At 39.0% G+C, this 21,257-nt stretch overlaps 1 protein-coding gene across 3 annotated transcripts in view; it reads right to left on the bottom strand.

The window, feature by feature from the left end:
* Positions 1-21,257, bottom strand: part of Itga9 (integrin subunit alpha 9) — a 332,745-nt gene that overhangs the window by 37,311 nt on the left and 274,177 nt on the right. For all 3 annotated transcript variants that reach the window (XM_074060465.1, XM_074060467.1, XM_074060466.1), the window contains one exon: positions 14,708-14,815. In XM_074060465.1, coding sequence (XP_073916566.1) covers positions 14,708-14,815 — 108 coding nt within the window. The remainder of the gene's footprint in view (positions 1-14,707; positions 14,816-21,257) is intronic.

Genomic DNA, 21,257 nt, shown 5'->3' with positions numbered 1-21,257 from the left:
TGCCATCTGGTGTACTGGGGAAGACATCTTGATTGCATTCTCTCTAAAGGTAGAAGGTTGGATCATATAATCCCCCAAAGCCACTCTAGAGCTGTAAATCCATCTCCTCCTGCTGGAGAGGGGTTTCTAAGCCTGGGGTCTTTCTTAGAAGGAACTTCTCACTCGGAGTGCTAGTTTGGTGCAGGATAAACACTGAGTTTTTACAAAAAAAAAATGAGGGCAAAAGAGGGAGAAAGAAGCATGTGTTCATGACAGGACAGGAAGAGACACTGAAAGAGAAATGTGAGTTGTTCAGTTTTGGTTTAGGTTATCTGCCGGGTAAAATGCCAGGTCTGGCTCATGGTGAAGTTCAGTCTCAGCCTCCAGCAAGCCTGCTGCAGGGGATATTTCTTGGTATAATTATTCTTCAAGCATAGTTAAGTCATAAGACCAGGACTTTTCTCATGTGAAACATGCTGGGTTTAAAAATCAGTGTCACTGCCCACTGTTGTTGCCTGAGAAATAAATGACTCATATTGTGGTAGAAAACTCCCCCAGAGTGAATGCTAATGAGCACACATCAGAAACTTTCTAGAGTCCAGTCTGGACGCCATGTGGAGGCAGCCTGGGGGCAGGCATTTCCAAAGATAAATCAAGTAGAGCTAAAATCAAGAGTGAGAGACTACTCAGAAAACACAGAGTTGCCCATGCCTTCAAACACAAAGATCTCATTACATACTCCTGTAAGACTGCTTTTGTCTTCCTACCATAAGACCTTTCCTGACTGCTGTATTTAAAATCACAACTTTCTCCCTTCCTGTCCCCTTGACTCCTTTATTTTTCTACACAGCATTTACCATCATACAATGTACTAGGTTTTAGTTATTTATTGTCTTTTCCCACCAGAAGGTAAGCTAGATGAGGGCTGGAAATGATTAGTCTTTGACTGTTTTGCTGTCTGTAGTAATCCAATGCTTGACATATGCTGGGTGTAAAGTATTTGCTGGATGAATGGACATGTGGGTTAAAAAAAAAATCCCCACAACAGGCTCATGTGACCAGAACTGTCATCACTGTTGCAGACAGGAAGTGGAAGAGCAGAGAGATTTAAGTATCACACTCTGGACCAGGGTGTCTCAAATATCAATGTGCAAATGAACCACCTTGGGATCTTTTACCTGCAGATTCTGACTCAGCAGGTCTGGGTGGAGCCTCAGACTCTGCATCTTCACATTTCTGACTTCCAGGTGACCTCTGTGCTGCCTGGCAACTGCACGTTCAGACAGAATGAGGGCACAAGACCCTATAGTGGCTGAACAGTCTAGTTGCAAAGTGTGAACACCAACTCAACCCTACTAACTGTGACATTGGCTGTCCCTCTAATTTTTTTTGTGCCTCCATTTCCTCACCAAATTATTACAAAGATTAAATGAGCTTGTCCTGGTGAAGTACTTGATACTGTCATACACTCTTTTCTTTTTCTGACAGTACTGGGATTTGAAGTCAGGGCCTTGTGCTTGTCAGGCAGGCACTTGCTCTCCAACTTAAGTCATGCCACAAGCCCTTTTTGCTTTAGCTTAATTTTTTCAATAGGGTCTTGTGTTTATGCCTGGTAAACCTAGAATTTGATCCTCCTATTTGTGCTTCCCTGTGTAGCTGGGATGACAGGTACGCACCACCATGCCCCATCATTGATTGAGATAGGGTCTTGGAACTTTTTGCCTGGGCTGGCCTTGAAATGTGATCTTCCCAAGTAGCTGGGATTACAGGCATGAGTCACTGTGTTCAGCTGTGGTAAATTCTTAATATAAATTATAATTCTTACATTTTAGCCTGAACTTAATAGCTCCTCTTCAGAATTCTAATGGAGTAGGATGAAGTTATTTTCTACTTCACCAAAATAGAGCCCATATTTATGTTGAGAACCATGATAACCCCCCTCAATTCTCAGAAAGTTAGCAATTCACCTGGATAGATTATGCGAGTCTCTGGGGATAGATTCCTAGAAGTGGAATTGTTGTAGTTGCTGTCAGGTGGTCTTTCATGCCCACAGTATCTGAGGGTGCCAATTGTTCCTCATCTCAACTGACAAGGGGTATTAAGAGTCTTTGAGATTTTTTGCCTGTTCAATGAAGAGAAAAACCTCGTTTTGAGTTTGCATTGCTCTGATTACTAGTGAGGGTAGGCATCTTTTTATGTTTATCTGACATTAAAATTTCTTCTTTTATGTATTTCCTATCCTTCTCCCTCCATCCATTTTCATAATTTTTGGCCTTTTCCTTGTTTCACAAAGCAAGTTACATATTACTTATATGTTAACCATGATGCAAATATATTCCCTTGAACATCTATCTTTGTTCATTAAGCATTTTGTTCAACAAAAGCTTAACATTTTTGTAGATTTAAGTGTATCAAACTTTTTTTTATGGCGTGTGTTTTGTGACTTGCTGAGGGAAGAAGGGCTTCCTGTCCAAAGGTCATGAAAATACCCACTTGACTTAATCTATTTCTTATCTATGAGGTACAGGTTTTCTGTAATTTCTTCCCTAATGGACAGCCAGTTGTCTTCACATCATTTATTCAGTAGTTTATACACCTGTACCTTTTGGGGGCCATCACTTCATCAAACATTTTTTGTGTCCCTTCTCTGTATCCTCTCCTTTTGCAACTCCAATGATGTGATTTGATAAGTTCTGTGGTTTCCTCTAAAGTACAGCAAAGGTCTCTGAGGCACTGCTGTTTTTAAAACATTTTTCTTTCTGTTCTTCAGATTAGATTATCTGTGGGGATCTATTTTCAAGTTTGCTGATTATCAGGCTTCAGTCTACTATGGAGCCCCTCTAACAAACCTTTTATTTCAGGTATTTTACTTTCAATTCCACAATTTCCACTTGGTTCTTTTCATAATTTCCATCTATTTTATTATTCATTTATTATTTTATCTACCTGTAAATATTCTTGATGTTCTCTATTTGACAAATCACTGATGTTACATTTTTATTATTCAAGGATGATTTCTTTTAATGTTCTAAACACAGTAGCTGCTTTGAAGTTTGTTAAGTTCAACATCTGGGTTCCTCAGATTTAGTTCTATTGACTCTTATTTCTTTTCCTGTGCAGGAGATAACCTGACCTGTTCCTTTGCATATTTCACATATATTTATATATGTTGTATATATACACATGATATATTTACATGTATTATGTATATGTACCATGTACACATCTTTACACATTTAAACTGAAGATTTTAGAAAAGAGATTGCAGTGATTCTGGATTCTTACTCCTCACTGTGAGGTAGTTGTTTTGTACACGTTGGGAAGTTTGAAAGAGCTAATATTTATGGAGCAATTAGCAGAGTTCCTAGCACATGAGAAAGAGATTGCACATACTTTTCAAACATATGTGAATATTCACAAACCACAATATGACAAAAAAAGCTCAATAGAACTTTAAAAGTCAAAGTAGTACAAACCATATTCCCTAACTGCAATACAGTGAACAACAAAAGGGTGTATTCCCCATCACCCCTAAAAAATCAAAACATACCCACTCAGGAATATAGTGACTAACCTATACCAACTCTGAGAAGTCAGTTTCCCTTGGCATAAACAGCCTCTGAATTTTCTGCCTTTTTTGTGATGTTGGGGTTGAACTCAGGGCCTTATGTTTGCTAGGCAGATATTCTACCACTTCTTATTGTTAAGACATCCATACTACTAAGCAGAAGAGACAATGCCAAGAACCAGGTCCTAGTCCCTCTTAGGCTGAAGTGTTTTTATTTTTTAGGTTGAAGTTTTCTATAGTTTCTGGTGGAGGATCTTTGTCATGTTGAGGTATAGAAGGTAGAAGGAAGGTATAGAAGGAAACTATATCTTCCTAACTGGGAAGTAAAAAGAAAATCATAAATGGATGTTGAACTTAATTGCTCTGCTTTTAGAAGCCCTCATCAAGATTATATCTGGTTATTTTCTTTTGATATTTTTAATATGAATACACTGAGTTATATTTATCAATTTCCTCAAGGAGAACCAAATTAGCAGTCCTGGATTACACCCTATTCTTCCCAGAATCTAAATTTTCCTTGTAATTGGAATCAATGTGTAAACATTTATTTAGAATCTTGGTATCTGTTTTCATAGTGAGTTTGGCTTATGGTTCCCTTGTTTCATGTGAATGTCTCCACTCTCCACTTCTGACTCTGTCCCAGGGCTGGTTTACCTCCTAGAATGAGCTATTCATCTTTTTCTAGTCTCTGGAACAGCTTCTATAATAGGAATCATCCATGCCTTTGAAAGCCTGGTGGAACTTGCCTATGCAGCTCCTTGGTCTGGGGCTTTTAAGGATTGTAGTTGCCTGTTGACTCGTGTATTTTTCTAGGGTAATTGATCTTGGTGGATTTTTTAACCTCATGCATATTTTCCTAGGTTTTTATACTTGCAGGAATAAAATTATGAAAATATCTTAAACATCTTCATATGAGTATGGTTCTTTAGATCATTTTTAGTGTTTTTTTCATCATTCCTCTTTTTCAATTCTGGATTAACTTGCTTTAGGTTTGTCAATTTTATTGGTCAACCCTCCCTCCACCCCCAGCTTTTGTTTTTACTGATGTGGAGTCTTTTAGTTATTTTTTTTTCTATTTCATGTCTTTTGTTTTATCTTTAGTAACACTTCCATTTTACTTTCTTAGATTTCAGTTTATTTTATTGTCCTTTTCTACCTTTTATGTTATCAATTTTTCTATCTTTTATGTTGTTTTTAGTCTTTCCTGATTTTTACATGATAGTAGCAACATTTTACTGTTGTCTGCATCCAATTGGCTTTGATATGAACAAGCTTTGTGTTTTATTTCTAATTTGTTCATCCCTTCAACTTTGTTTCTTTATTATCTAAAAAGTTAACTGTTATTTAGTATTCCCAAGTGGATGTTTTGTCTTTATTTTGGTCAGGGGGAATGCAGCCTTTTGTTATCTGTTGTATTGTGGTTAGGGAATGTGGTTTGTACCACTTTGACTTTTAAAGTTCTGTTGAGATTTTTTTCTTTCTTTCTCCTTTTATTTTATCATTTTAACATTTACTTATATGTGTATACACTGTTTGTGCCATCCCTCCACCCCCGCCCCCCAAACCCCCGCTTCCAGGCTGAACCCGTTCCATCTTCTTCTTCTCTGATTTTGTTGAAGAGAAAACATAAGAGATAATAAGAAAGACACAGCATTTTTGCTAGTTTGGGATAAAGATAGCTATATAGAGACATTCCTAGTGTTGCTTCCATGCACTTGTGTATTGCAACCTACCAATGTGAGATTTTCTTGTCATAGTATGTGGTGATTTGTGAACATTCACATGTTTGAAAAGTATGTGCAATCCTGCTATGAACTCTGCTAATGTCTCCATAAATATTAGCTTCTTTAAACTTCCCAATGTGAGCTAGGTACTACTATCATTCCATTTTACAGACAAGTCTTAACTTCCTTAAGGCTACCATAGCTGGTAATCAGGGAAGAATTAATGAAATTCAGACATTCTTACTTGTCTTGGTTTTTCTGCACATACCTAAGAGATCATAATTGCTAACTGCATTATTCAAGTATATATATTCTTTTCTTTAATTTTTTTGTGGTACTAGGGATTGAACTCAGGACCCCCTGCTTTCTAGTCAAATGCTCTACCACATGAGACATATTCCCAGTACTTTTGCTTTTAGTTGGTTCTTTTCAGATAGGATCTTGTGCTAACTTTGCCCACAATAGACTCAAACCATGATCTTTCTCCCTCTGGAGTAGCTAGGACCATGCAGTGTACTATCATGCCTATCTTGTTTTTGAGCTAGGGTCTCAGTAACGTCTGCCCAGGGCAGCCTTAAGTTTATTTCTACGGATTTTACTTTATTTTTGAGGCAATTTTGAGTGGAATTATTTCCCAATTTCTTTCTCAGCATGTTCATTATTGATATATAAAAAAAGCTACTGATTTTTTTAATGTTGATTTTACATCATGCTGAAAGTGTTCATCAGATCTAAAAGTCTTCTAATGGACTCTTTAGTGTTTTTTGAGTACAGGATCATATTGTCTTTAAATAGGGATTGTTTGATTTCTTCCTTTCCTATTTGTATCACCTTTGTTTCTTTTTCTTGCTTTGTTGCTCTGGCTAAGAATTCAAGCACTATATTGAATAAGAGTGGGGAAACTAGGCACTCTTGTCTTGTTCCTTAGAGGTGATGCTTTTAGTTTTCCCCAGGTAGTATGATGTTGGCTATAGGTTGTCATATATAGCCATTATTATGTTGAGTTTATTTGGGTTTTTATTATGCAGGGATATTGAATTTTGTCAAAGGTCTTTTGGCATCTACTGGGACAATGATGTGATTTTTGTCCTTGGTTCTACTTATGTGCCATATTATATTTATTGATTTGTATATGTTGAGCCATCCTTGCATGCCTGGAATGAAACCAACTTGATCATGGTACATGATCTTTTAAATGTGTTTTTGGATTCAGTTTGCTAGTATTTTATTGAGAATTTTTGGTCTATGTTCATCAAGGAAATTGGCTTATAGTTTTCTTTTTCTGTTGTGTTCTTGTCTGATTTGGTATGAGGATAATACTGGCTTCATAGAGTGAGTTTGGAAGTGTTCCTTCCTTTTATATTTTATAGAATAGCTTGAAAAGCATTGGTGTTAGTTCTTTTCTAAAGTACTGGTAGAATTCAGCAGTGAATTCAAGTAGTCCTGGCTTTTCTTTGTTTGGGAGACTCTATTACTGTTTCAATTTCATTGCTGGCTATAAGATCTGTTTAGGTGGTTTGTATCCTGTTGGTTCAATTTTGGTAGGCCCTATGTGTTTAGAAACTTATCCATTTCTTCTAGATTTTCTAATTTATTGGAATATAAGTATTCAAAATATTCCCTAATAATCCACTGTATTTCTTTGGTATATGTTGCAATTCTCACTTTTTCAACTCTAATTTTATTAGTTTGGGTTTTCTTTCTTTTGGTTAGTCTGTCAGTCTTGTTTATCTTTTCAAAGTATCAACTTTTTGTTTCATTAATTGTTTGTATTATTCTTTTAGTCTACATTTAATTCATTTCTATTTTAATCTTTATCCTTTCTGTCTATAATTTTGGGTTTGGCTTGTTCTTTTTCAAAGGGCTTGAGGTACAGTATAAGGTTATTTGTATTCTCTCTATAATTTTTTACTATAGGTTCTCATAGCTATAAACTCAATTAGAACTATCTTTGCTGCATTGCATAGGTTCTGGTATGTTGTATTTTTGTTTTCATTTAATTCTATGAAATTTTGAATATCCTCCATGATTTCTTCAATGACCTACTGATCATTTAAAAGTATATTGTTTAATTACCATGTGTTTGTATAATTTCTATGGTTTGTCTTGGTATTAATTTTTAATTTCATTCCATTATGATCTGTTAAGATATAGGAAATAACTCCAGGGTTTTTGTAGGATAGTGTCTCACTATGTAGCCCAGGCTGGCCTCGAACTCTCAATCCTCCTGCTTCTGCCTCTCATAATGAACACATTTTTTCATGAGTGTTTTCTTTTTATAAATTATCTTTAATTTTCTTGTGTTTTAAATTCTTCTTCTTTGTAATTTGGATGTCTTATATTGTTTTTATCCTATTATGTTGCCATTAAATTTTTTTTTACATATTTTACCTCCTTAATTTTACTAATCCTTGAGATAATTGGTACAGAAACTCTTACCCCAAATAAAACTCTTGGCTTGCTTCCATGTCCAGTTCTCCTGATTTCTAACTCTTATCTTGAGGTCATTTGAGATTTTCATTCCATATTGTCATATTTTAAAAGAAGGGTGTAAATTTAAGTGGCTTTTTGTCCTTTTGCTTACAATTCTTGGAAAATCCCTCTACTTAAGTTCCCAACCCACTACTTTACTCACTAGTATTCATTCCACTCAATTTATATACTGAAGTTTTAATAGAATGATCAAAAATTTAAATTTACAAATCTATAGTTTATTCTATCTCATGGAATGACTTTTCTCTTCACTCTGAAAACATTACTCATGCTTATTCTAAAATTTGTTTGCCTAGTTATTGCACCCTATGGCATTGGTTCTGCTTGACCATAGCTGGTGCCTCTTTGGTCTGATATTGTTGCTCCTGATTTGGTGAGTGGTTCTTGGTGGTTTTCTCATCATCTCTATGTCCTATTGACTGAGCCTGTCCCTAGAGACTGGTGAGAGGGCCATGCTCAATAGAGGGTGTTGAATACAGCAGAGCAGGAAGCATGTGAGCTTAGGAGTCAGACAGAATTGGTTACAAACTCAGCTCTATTACTTACTAGCTGTGTGGGGTTGGGCAAGGCTTTCAGTCTTGGTTCTTCAAATCTGGAGTAATAACCTTACCTTAAAGAGGTATGGTGAGAGCTAAACTGAACAGCACATGGAACAGCAATAAATGGTCTTCCTTCCCTCCTCGTACCCTTCCTTCCTTCTTTACTATTTTTTGGTCATTCAGGGGAAATTTCTCTATTTTTTGGCCTTTGATTATATCTGACTGATCTGATGCCCCAAAACTATTCTCTAAGAAGTTTCCCCAGAAAATTGTTGGTGTAAATATATCATTTCTCTGTTGTGGACACTGATATTTCAGATGCACATTTTTCTCCTAGGGCTATGTTAATCATCATTATAAATTAATTAAAATCCTCATGCCACCTGACTCATCTTGGCAGAAATTTCTAGACCATGGGCAGCCCTATCTTGTGTGCATATAAAGGGCAGGGTGTTATAATTTAATAAAATATAAGTCCTGGTACAAACTTGGAATATTCTAGTGGATATTGGTTCCCATATATATTGATATCAATATTGTAATGGTTCCCTATTGTAAAGTCATTGATGGATGTCCTTGAAAAATTATCCTTCATTCCCACCTTATTTTACGTCCTGGAAATCAGGTCAATTCTTTAGCATCACTGCTCAGTAGCAAGGACAGAACAATCCAGAGAGGTCAATTTTACAGATGGACTTTGAGAAGGAAGAATGGTATGGCATTCATTTCATGGCTTATTTAGGTTAATATCAGAGTTCTTTGAAAGACCAACACTTTCACCTGGAATAAAATTTCAGCCCTTCACTCTCTATTGGTATCATTTATGGCTTTTTCCTTTTTGCATATTAAACAAGAGACAAGCCCCCAAACCATCTTCTCTGGCATTAGAAAGCTACTCATATAGAAAGATTGTTAGCTTCGTCAAGTGAAGCTTAAGGTCTGAGACAAATCTCTCATCTCTTCTCTGAGCCTTCATACATCATTAGTAAAACTTAACTTTGAGCAGACCATCACCCAAATTTAAGTGGTCTTCCCTTCAAGAGCCACCAAGCTGGTGACAGATGTATTATCTTGGCCCCCCTCTTAAGAATTGGGCCCAGGGGCTCTGTGAAGAGAAGTGTATGTTTTTTAGGTCAGCTCTGATCAAACTGTGCAAGAGAAGATATATGACAGGAGTCTTTTCTAGGGAACAAGTGGCTGTGACTTACCTCACATGGGCTGTGTAGCCCACAGAGCCATTGTCTTTTGTATTGACTTGTGGGTTGTATGCTGATAGTGTCCATGGCATGTCGTTAGGCAACTGTAGGTGGCAGGGGTCTTGCCCATCTCTATTACTAAGTTAGTAGGAATGAAGGTGCAGGGATAGCACACCACACAATACAATCCAGAGCAGTCATAAATTTGCCACCATCTCAGGAAATGACTTTGGTTTCACACTCTCCACTACCCTGCTAAGATACTTATATGCTGTGCATCCCAGGGAAAGCATAAAGAAGTATTATCTTTGCCTATGTGAATAAGAGCTAGGCAGAGAGAATAGAGAATTAGGTGTAACTCCAAGCATGTCAGATACTGCCCATGATATACTCACTGTTTCCTCTGTCTGGAATGTTCTCCTCTTCACCCTCTCTCCTGGTCAACTCTTAAACATCCTCTAAGTGTTCTCTTGAGGAGCCTGCTTCATGAAGTACTTCCCATTTCCTTCCCAGGATAGGCATTGTACCCTTGTTTGTCCTTGGGCCTGGGCCTGCCTCCATTATTGCATTTGTTACATGGTATTGCAATGGCATGTTATAGATCAGTTTCCTTCAAGACAGTGAATTTCTGGGGCAGTTGTGTGACTTGTTTCTTTCCTCAGACATGGCACATAGAAGTGCTTGTTTAGCCAGTGTTTGCAGAATAAATCAAGAATGAGTTATTCTTGGTGATGATATTATTATCATAGAAAGGTCTGCCATTCTCCTCTCTCTGAATATATTATTTTTCATGGTCATTCCAATGGCTTCCTGATGCACACTAGGACCAAAATGGTCTGTCTAAATTTTTTTCTGTGATGTGGGAAGTTACTATAGTCCCACAAAGGTTCCATGCAACTCTAGTGGGTGGGAAGCAATGGAAAATTTGAGTTTTTCTTAGGCCTCCACCATGGATGTGCTTCTAAATAAAACACATGTAGAGTGGAAGGGCTCAGGGACATTTGCTATAAGGAAAAATATCATGAACCAAGGTAGAGAGTATGGAATGGTCTCACTATGCTTCCCATAAAAATCTCTCCTATATAAGCAAAGTCTCTACTCACAGATAGCTAGATCTCAAGAAATTCCTTGGGCAAATACAGAAGATGCCTTGATGAAATCCAGTCCTGCCCAGGAACCCCTCATAGTAGCTCCAGAGACTTCTGGATGTTTTCTAAATCAACTTTTAGGGAAACACTCTGAGGGGTCCCTTGTGGTATGGTAAGGAGGATAGTTGGGCCCTCCTCCATGCCTACAACCTGCCTCTGGGCTTCAATTGGCTTCACATGTCAGCTGGTGCCCAGGTGCTCAGTAGCCTGCCAGAGGCTGAGGAATGGTGGTAGCTGGGAAAGGGGAAGGAATTCCACCAGGCCTTAGGATCAGAGCACTGGTTTCTGTTAGGAAAATGACTATTGATGAGCACTCCTACGAGGAATGATATCAGTTAGCACTAAGCCACCCAAGTCCCCAGAATGGAAGCCCTGGCCCACTCAAAGTCCCAGAAGATCAAAGTGGAGAATGTCATGACTTTATGATCAGCCAGGCAATTTGCTTTTCATAACAGGCAGATTCCTTAGTCTGGCCTGTTTATCTTCTTGGCCACTCTTGAGAATTATGTTACAAACTTCATTAAAGTCCTAAATACAGTTTTGAAACTCAAATGGGTTTGCTTCTGAGAACTCAAAGAACAGAGCATAGCCAGCTCCTGACACTTGGGAACTTAAGGGTCCAATGGCTAGATGCATAGACAAGCAGCTCTGCAAGTTTGTAGGAAAACTGCTTCTAACACCTGCCACATATATCAGGCATGTATAAATGTCCTTCCCAGTAGTGTTTCCTTGGTCTGATGATTGGTGAAGATGAAAAAGGGTGCACTTGGTTCTGAGATACCTTCAGCATCTGAGTGACTTAAATTTTTTGTCTTGGTCAATAATTAATTTTGTCCATGGGCAAAAAAGTATCTTTACAATACTGTAGATGTCCATATGAACAGCTCTTGAGAACATGCTGAATGAGAATATTCTTAGACCCTGGGGGACAAGGTGGAATTGTTAGTGTAATTAATATGTAAGAGGGAGAGGGCTGGGTGTGGTGGTACACACCTGTAATCCCAGCTACTTGGGAGCTAGAGAAAGGAGGATAACCAGCTGAGCAAAGTTAGTGAGACTCTATCTCAAAAATACTAACAAAAAGGCTGGGGGCATGGCTCAAGTGGTGGCAAAGCACTTGCCTAGCATGTAGGAGGCCCAGCTTTTAATATCCAGTATTGAAAAAAACAGGGACAAGGCTAGCGGTGTAGCTCTGTGGCAGATCATGTGCCTGGAATGTGTGAGGCTCTGGGTTCAATTCCAGCATCAAAAAGAAAAAAATACTTAAGAGAGTAGACAGGGGTGCATGGTCTACTGACCTCATACTAAGTGCAGACCATGGTAAGCTGTTGGTACACAGCAGTGGAAGCTTTTCTTCTGCCAGTTCAGCAGAGCTCACAGACAGGGTATGCCATAGAATGTTAAGGCAATAGTGTGAGGGATGTAACTAATTGAGTGGGCAACTCAGGCGGCATGACCCATTTTACATTCAACATTCACATGGTTTTGGTTTCTGGCCCATGTGACCCAAGAGGACAGCAATGCCAGAACCATGACTACATTACACGATGCTTTCTGAGCCTCCACCCTGTGGGCAAAGTCCTTTTCAACTCCTAGCTATGTCACATGTCGTGGGCTTGCTGCCCTGATTTTCAAGCTGTGGATGAAGTTATCCTTTTATCGGGCTATGTATTGTCCCTTAATCTGGTTGCCTGTCCCTCCCATGCCCACATAAAGAGCCATGCTCTCCCATCTTTTCACTCTGGACTGCACACACTCTCCTGGGTGGCGACTCCCCTTAGTTTTACACCTCTATCCCTCCCAGGGGCTCAGCAGGGGGTGCCACCCTCATACCTAGTCACTCAGGAGTCTGAGACGTGAGGGGCTCCAGAGCACTCTGACATGAGGACTCAAGTTGGATGTGTTAAATCATTTCTCAGCAATGAAAAATTAAATCACAGAGCAAAGAGATTCCGTTGAGATTAATATGTTTTTTTTTTTCCTGAATTTACTTGGAAGGAGTAAACAACTCTGTTTTAGACTATGGATTTATTCTTCCAGCCCACAAATATTTACTGAGCATGTGTTTATATCAAGTATTGTACTAGATCCTGGAGGTACAGCAGCAAGCAGATAGTCAGGCATCCTGGTCCTTATATTGCAGGGGTGGAGAAGAGGCAGTTTAAGTGGCCGAATAAGAAAATACATGGGATGTCAGCTTGGTGAAATGTGAACAGGAATGGGGAATGAGGAGTGCCAGAACAGAGGCTAGCCAGGGAGGGTCTCCTTTATAAGGTGTCATTTGAGCAAACACCTGGAGGAGAAGGAGGAGGTTATATGGATAGTTGGGGGAAAAGCATTCTAGGTAGATGAAAGACAGAGGCCAAGATTCTGGAGGTGGGAGATTGTCTGGGACCAGGAGGAGTAAGCGTGACTGTAGTAGAGGAATGGGAAAGAAGAGAAGATAAAGTCAGAATGACAGGTGAGAGACTGTGGGTTCAGTGGAGCTACTGGAAGAATTTGGGGGAGAAACAAACCATTGGAGGTCTTTTTTGCAGAGGCATGTCATGACCTGACTTACATTCTGGAAGGATTACTCTGCTGCTGGGTCAACAATGGATTTCAGGGGTCTAGGGCAGAAGCAGGGACACCAGCCAGGGGGCTACTGCCATAGCCTGGGTGATAGATGATTGTGCCTTGGACCAGGGTGCTGGAAGCAGAGGTGCAACATCCCGATTTGTGGTGAAGGAGAAGATACTAGGTTTGCTAAGGATTAGATGTGAAGCGTAGAAAAAAGAGGCATAAAGGACGACCCAAGACTTTCAACTTGAGCTACTGAAGGATGGAGTAGCTGTTTGCTGAGATAGGGAAGGCTGTGGGAGAAACAGGTTTGGAAGGTGCTGTGGTTTGCTCTTCTGAAACTCATGCTGAGGTTTAATCTGCATTGTGAAATAGCAAGAGGGTAAAAACTTAATCTGACTAATGTACTTAGAGGTGAGGCTTTTAGGAGAGATTAGAATTAGATACATTCATTGGGGTGGAACACCCATGATTGAATACACACACATACACACACCATACTATCTTTGCTTCTCACCATTATACTTTGTGCTGCCTTAGGGCTCTGCCAGCAAGAAGACCATCATCAGGTGAGACCCCTAGACTTTCAACCAAAACTGTGGGCAAAAATAACACTCTTTTTTTCTTTATAACCTACCTAGTCTGTGGTATTGTGTCATTAGCAATAAAAATGGACTGAGACAGAAGGGCACTGTGGGGAATTTAGTTTTGGATAAAATTGAGGTATCTGTTAGGCTTCAAGTGGCCTCAAGGTAGTTGATTACCAAAATTTAGGGTTCATAGGAGGGATCTGGGCTGCAGAGAAATAGGGCTGGCATCAGCATAGACTGGAATTACATTCAAGTCTGAGTGAGACCTTCCTTAGAAACGGGTTATAGAATAAAGGAGGCCTTGGCCCCCTAGAAGTTAGGGAGATGAGAACAAATGCCAATGAGAAAGGGGAAGCCAGGAGAACGTGATATCCTAGGAGCCAAGGAAAATGCTTCTAGCAGGTGGGCAGAGATGATCATATACTGTTTATCAAGTTTCCCTGGAGACAAAGTCAGCTCCTGTTGACTCAGGATCAGGACATGTTCCACATATAAACTTGAGTTTGAACCTCATAGTGTATATGACTTAAGCACTAACCATTTATCTTTGGGTGCCAGTGGCCCTCTGGGAATCTTTACAAGTACTGTGGATCTTCTCCTCAGAGAAATGCATTCAGACACACAAGGCTGCAGTTAGTCACTTGGGTTTCCTAGTTAGTGAAGGTCATTCCAAGGAGTTGGGTTTACAGTCAGCCTTTCCCCATCCCTAAAGAGGTCTTCTTAACCAAACTGTCCCAGTGTGGAAATTCAGGCATTCTTGTTTCCCTGGTTTTCCCAGACACATTTCCAAAGTGCAGAATCAGTTAAGTCTTCTGACCTCTCAGAGTGGATGTCATGGTAGGTGGAATACAAAATTCAAATAGGCTAGGTCAAGGCTGCAAGCAAAAGGGAAAAACAAATGGTAGACTTACCACCATCTCTTGAACCTGAAACATCTCTGCACCACCAGGTGACAGCCGATTAGGAAAAGAGACGCTGACAGATGACCTGGGAAGGTTGCTTGGGCCAGTGTTATAGACCTGTGGGGTGGAACACATAGCAGTTTCAGAGGAAATATCAGACTCTTATTTCATATCATGCAATAGATACTCTAAGATTCTTTGAATCACACACAAAAACTTTAGGGTTTGGATCTAGGTCATGAATTCAAGTGAAATGAAATACTAAATGATGGGGAATTTTAACAACATAGAAATATTTCTAGTAGGAGTCTAACAATGCTGACCTTTCAAATGACCTGTTTCCTTTTAGCATTTTCTTGTCCTCTTCCTACTAAAAATGATACTTATTTTTTAATATCTAGAAATTTACTTATAGACTGTATTTGGTGGGAACTCAGACATAATAATCTAGTCCAATGGCTCTCAGACTTTAGAATTCCAACAGAATCATCCAGGGGCTCATTAAAACAGACTGGGGGTGCAGGAAGGTCATGCCTACAATTTCTGAAGCAGTAGATCAGGGTGGGGCTGGAGTATCTGCATGTCCTAGGAGACGTACCTGAGAACCACTGATCTGGGCCAAGCTCTTTCCTTTTACAGTTTGAGGTAACTAGGATCTTCAAAAGCCAAGAAGGTAACCCTAAAACGAAGTGAGCTAATTCATAAGAAGGGCTGTTTTTACTATAGTATGCAGCTCATTTGCTTTCGGTGCAATTTGTAGCTAGTCATTTGTTAATATTGTTTGATGACATGGGTGCATCTCTTTTCTGTCCCATCATTTGGTCCTGCAATAACATTAACCCCTTTCTCTTTTCTACCATCTTCTTTACTTTCTGTCCCAGAAGCCAATCATCTCCCAACAAATGAGGGAAAAGATGGCAGTCACAAGAGACCAAAAATGGTAATAATATAGAGCAAAGGCCAAAAAACGAAACTCAAGGAAGAAATAGAATATGTGGGCAAATTTAAAAGATGGGTAGATGTACAGGGACAGAAAATAGGCTAGTGGTTGTCCAGGGGTGGAGTTAGGGAGAACAGGGAGTACAGCAGGCATAATAATAGGCCCTCAAACATGTCCATATCCTAATCTGTAGAGCCTGTGAGCTTCTGTAGCCTATGTTGCAAGAAAAGATGGAACTAAGGTTACAGACAGAACTAAAGCTGCTAATCTGATAACCTTAAAATAAAAAGATTGTCTTGAATTATCTAGGGGGGGCACATTATAATTATAAGGGCCCTTATAAGGAGAGAGGTAGACAGAAGAGTTGAATAAGGGAGATAGCACATAAGAAATATTTAATTGGCTATTGCTGGCTTTGAAAATGGAAGGGGGCCATCAACCAAAGAATTCACACAGCCTCTAGAAGTTGGAAAAATAAGAATCCTCCCTGGATTCCCCAGCAAGGAACATAACCCAGCGAGACACATTTTTGACTTCTGTCACCCAAAACTGTAAGATAATAAATTTCTGTTGTCTTCAGACACTAATTTTGTGGTAACTTGTTACAGTGGGAATAGGAAGTTAATACAAGAATAACTCATTTTTACTGTATTTTGTTTTCTTGTTCTCTGATGTTATTTATGAATTGAAGATTTGTGGTAACCCTACATCAGACAAGTCTACTGGTGCCATTTTTCTAAGAGCAGGTGCTCATTTTGTGTCTCTGTGCCACATTTTGTTAATTGTCACAATATTTCAATCTTTTTTATTATTACTCTGTTATAGTGACCTGTGGCCAGTTTTTTTTCAGTGTGCTTGGCAAATGGTCTATTAGTGAGCTATACTTTCAGCCCTCTGACCAGGGAACTTTGATGTTACTATTGTAACTGTTTTTGGGGTACCACAAACCATGTCCCTATAAGACTGAACTTAATAGATAAGTGTGTGTGTTCTGATTGCTCCATTGACCATCTGTTTCCCCATCTCTCTCCCTTTCCTCAGTCTTTTCCTATCACCTGAGACACAACAATATGGAAATTAGGCCAATTAATTATCTTACAATGGCCTCTAAGTGTTCAACTGAAGTAAGAGTTTCACATCTTTCACTTTAAACCAAAAGCTAAAAATGATTAAGCATAGTGAGGAAGGCATGTCAAACATTGACACAGGCCAAAAGCTGGGTCTCTTGTACCAGTTAGCCAAGTTGGTAATACAAAGGAAAAGTTCTTGAAGACAATTAAGTGGTACTTCAGTGAACACATGGATGATAAGAAAGTAAAGCAACAGCCTTATTGCTGATATGGAAAAAAAATTAGTGTTCTGAATAGAAAATCAAACCTCATGTAACATTCCTCTTAAGACAAAAGCCTGATTCGGAGCAAAGCCCTAACTCTCTTAAATTTTATGAAGAATGAGAGAGGTGAGAAAGCTGCAGAAGAGAAGTTTAAAGTAAGCAGATATTGGTTCATGAGGTGTAGGAGAAGGAAAGAAGCCATAATCATGAAAGTTCAGGTGAAACAGCAGGTATTGATATAGACGGTACAGTGAGTTATCCAGAAAATCTATAAGGCAACTGATGAAGGTCACAACACTAAACAACAGATTTTCAATGTAGATGAAATAGCCTCTTATTAGAACATGCTATCTAGGACTTTCACAGATAGAGAGAAGTCAGTGCTTGTTTTCAAAGCTTCAAAGGACAGACTCCTCTCTAGGTAGCGGCTAATGTAGGTTGGTGACTCTAAGTTGAAGCCAATGCTCATTTATCATTCTGCACATGCCAAGGCTCTTAAGAATTATAATAACTCAACTCTCCCTATGTTCTATAATGGAAAAACAAAGCCAAGATGATAGTACATCTGTTTATAATGAGTTACTAAATATTTAAAACTCACTGTAGAGATCTAAGCTCAGATAAAAATATCCATTTCAAAATATTACTTGTCATTGAAAGAAATTTTACCATAGGCAGAATGCTATTAAAGAGCATTTCATCTATAGAGAAATCTTTTATGAACAGAGGAGTCAATTGATGGGACAAACTTCACTGTTGTCTTATTTTTATTAATTGGCACCAGCCAGGCATGGTGGCTCACACCTGTAGTCCCAGCTACACGGGTACAGAGGTAGGTAGATCACAGTCCCAGCCCAGCAGGGCAAAAAGCAAGGCTCTGTCTGAAAAAATTACCTACAACAAAAAGGACTGAAGTCATGGCTCAAGTGGTAGAATACTTGCACAGCAAGCACACACAAGTCTCCAAGTTCAAGCCAAAATAGTACAAAGATCACAAAAGAAAAGAAATCGGCAGTTACTCAACCTGTAGTAACTAATACCCTCATCAGTCAGCAAGCATCAACATGGAGGCAAGTCCCTCCACTACCAAAAAGATTACAACTTGTTGACACTCAGATGAACATTATTATTGTTTACTAATAAAGTATTTTTATTTGAGCTGGGTACATTGTTTTTTTTAGACACAATGATAATGGCATACTTTAAAAATGTATGGTATAGTGGAGACATAACTTTTATATACACTGGGAAATAAAAAAATTCATGTGACTCACTTTATTTGGATGATCCTGCAATATCTCAGGTATATCTATACAGGGAGTGACCACTGACATGTATGGGGTTTCTTCTTGGGGTGATGGAGATGGTCTAAAATTAGATTATGCTGATGGAGGCACAATTATGCAAACATGCTAAAGACCACTGAATTGTATATTTTAAATATTGTATATTTAAATTCTTTAAGATATGTAGTAATAGCTCAGTAAAGATACTATTTTTTGAAAAGATGAGTAAAATACATGTAATTTTAATTTGTCAATAAAAAAGATGACTAGGATATGAGTGGAAAGAGGAAAGAATAAAACCCTATTTAGCATCTGGGGAGTAGAAACAGAACTCAGGAATTCAAGTTGTCTCTGAAATTGAGGTCAGAAGGGCACAGCCAAAAAATTCCACCCCCAAAACCCAAACAAAACAAAACAAATGAGCAAAAGAGACTGGAATCTCATCAGGTCTTCACATATGATAGAATGTATGAAGATCTAACTCTAGTGAGCTCTTCCCTGGAAAACTGAGTCTTCATTCTTTTATAGCAGTTGGTTCTGCTTCAAAGAATAAAAAATGAAGAATCAGATGTGTAGTTGTTGCCAGCTTTTGATTCCAAAAGAACAAAATTGACCAAAAATAACAACCCTAAGACAAAAGAAGAGTATCCAACCACAATTGACATAACTTATTGAAGTGAACACAAGAGCACAGAATTGAAAAGAATCCTCCTGACATGTCTGGGAATCCCAATTAATGAATGGGAAGAAGCACAGGAGAAAGTGAGTCTCAGTGCCAGGCAGATGGGAGAGCTTGTGACCATACTTAGTTTTAATAATCTTTTCCCAGCACTTGGCAGGCTGAGGCAGGAGGATTAAGAGTTCCAGGCTAGCCTGGCTACATAGTGAGATCCTGTCTCAAAATAACAAAAACGAAACCCAGTATCTCAACACTGGAGTTTCTGTGAATGTACATGGGTGGCATCTGCATTACTTCTCCCCATTATTTTTCAATGGGGGGACATGCATTTGACTTCTGATGGAAGAAAACAATGGTTGACAAATTACTGTGCCTCTATTAAAAGACTGGTAAAATGTAGAAGCAGGCCCAAGACTGGTATTTCTGCTTTGTGCCTTTCTGCATTTGCAGTGGAGTCCTTAAATAATCATGTAGGTGTTGAATAACATTTATTTGGAAGACACAGAAAAATCCTCTCATAAAGAAAGTCTTGTGCTGTTCTTTAGGACAGATGTTGTCAGAATGAGGAAATAGAAGAATTTTCTTCATATTCCTCACTCCTCCCTCATTCTCTTTCTTCCTAGTCATTATCACTACCAACCTGGTTAATGACTTACTTGCAGAATAATCATAAAAAATGATAATTATGCCAGAAAATGAATTGTCAGAGAATTCTTAAGAAAACATGGGCTTTGCTAACCCAGGAGGATTTCCCTCCAGTTAATGGCTTGTACTATCAACCTTTCAGACTATCTCCTACTTGGATTGAATGCTTCAGGCACTGGCTCATGGCACAGTTTATCTAAGTGGTACACCAACTGCTCATCCCCCAGGGCCAGAGTCTCCAGCCCTTGGGTGTTATTTCAGGTCAGATGTGAAGAAAGCTGATGGTCTGAACATCAAACTTTAAGATCCCTGTAAAAATACCCTCACAGAAACAACTAGAATAAACTGCATGCTCTCAGATTTCTTTCTTTTCAGCATGCTATATCATTCAGTATCTTTTGCATAACTAGCATTCTTCTAGCCTTCTTTTAACACTCATACCCTATTTATTACATGGTCTGTGCCATCTGAACTCTTCTAAATAATTTTCTTGATTGTATCTTTTATCTCAAGACACCTCAAAAACAGAAGAGAAGAAAGGGTATGAGTGACTAGAATGAAATAAATCTACCTGTCATTTATCTCTTTCCTATTCAATTACAAAAAGCAAAGGGGAAAAAAATAAGCTTCAAGAAGCAATTCAGAAGCACAGAGTTGTGTTTCACAGCTGTCACTCTATAGTCTCCAAAGTAAGCCCTAACCCCATTTTTCCCTTATGGCCTTAAATAGCAAGTGTGGGTGTGGCAGCTGGGTGTAGCTTGTTAGGGTACATCCTCTCTGAGCTGAAGACATGCGTTCTTCATCATGATTCTAGAGGTCTCTTACCCATCAGAACACTCTGGAGAAAGGAAGACCATTGTTTATGAGAGCCCACGATGTTTTGCTGCCTCATCCTCTGGACCCTCACCTGATAATTGTTTGTCATTCTCTAAATTCACTTAGGAATTTCCATAGGGAAAGAAAACAATCATTTTTTGGCCACAGAAGTGACTACCAGAGTGGGAAACCATGCTCTCCCTGGGGGAAGGATGGAAGAGGCGGGGAAGGATGGAAGAGGCAAGGAAGAGCCCTGGAAGCTAGAACCCAGGAGCATGAGATGTGGACTCCAGTGTACTATGGGTGATCAGGATCATTTCTCCTAATTCATCCACAGGCTCCAGCCCTGCCTTACTCAGCTCTGGAACCTTCAGCACATCCTTTTTTTTTCTTGTGTACATATTTCCCTGTGTTTGCCCAGTAAGGGGCATGGAATAGATAATGGGGAGGTCCCTCTAGCTCCACATTCACAGATTCATGTATTGAAAAGCTGGCCTTTAAAAAAAAAAGCAGGAGTCAATGAGGTATGGCCTCTGGCCAAATCTGGTATCATACTGTTGTCATATAGTTGGGAAAAAGTCAAAAGAAGAGTAACATTTCATGACATAAAAAAATAATGTGCAATTTGAATTTTCAGTGTCCATAACTGAAGTTTTGTTCATATATTACCCATGGCTGCCTTTCATTGTCACAGAAACTGCATATCCAGGAAACCTAAAATACTGTGGACCCTTTTCAGAAGTTTGCAATCCCTCATGAAGAAAAGGACAGTGTTCTTCATGATGCCCAGTCCACACTGAGTGAACCTGCTGGAGACAACACTTAGTAACTGAGATGAGTCAGCCCTGCCTCAGTGAGCA

This window comes from Castor canadensis, chromosome 17 (genome assembly GCF_047511655.1).
Source record: "Castor canadensis chromosome 17, mCasCan1.hap1v2, whole genome shotgun sequence".
NCBI lineage: Eukaryota > Metazoa > Chordata > Mammalia > Rodentia > Castoridae > Castor > Castor canadensis.
This window is presented reverse-complemented; position numbering and strand designations above follow the sequence as displayed.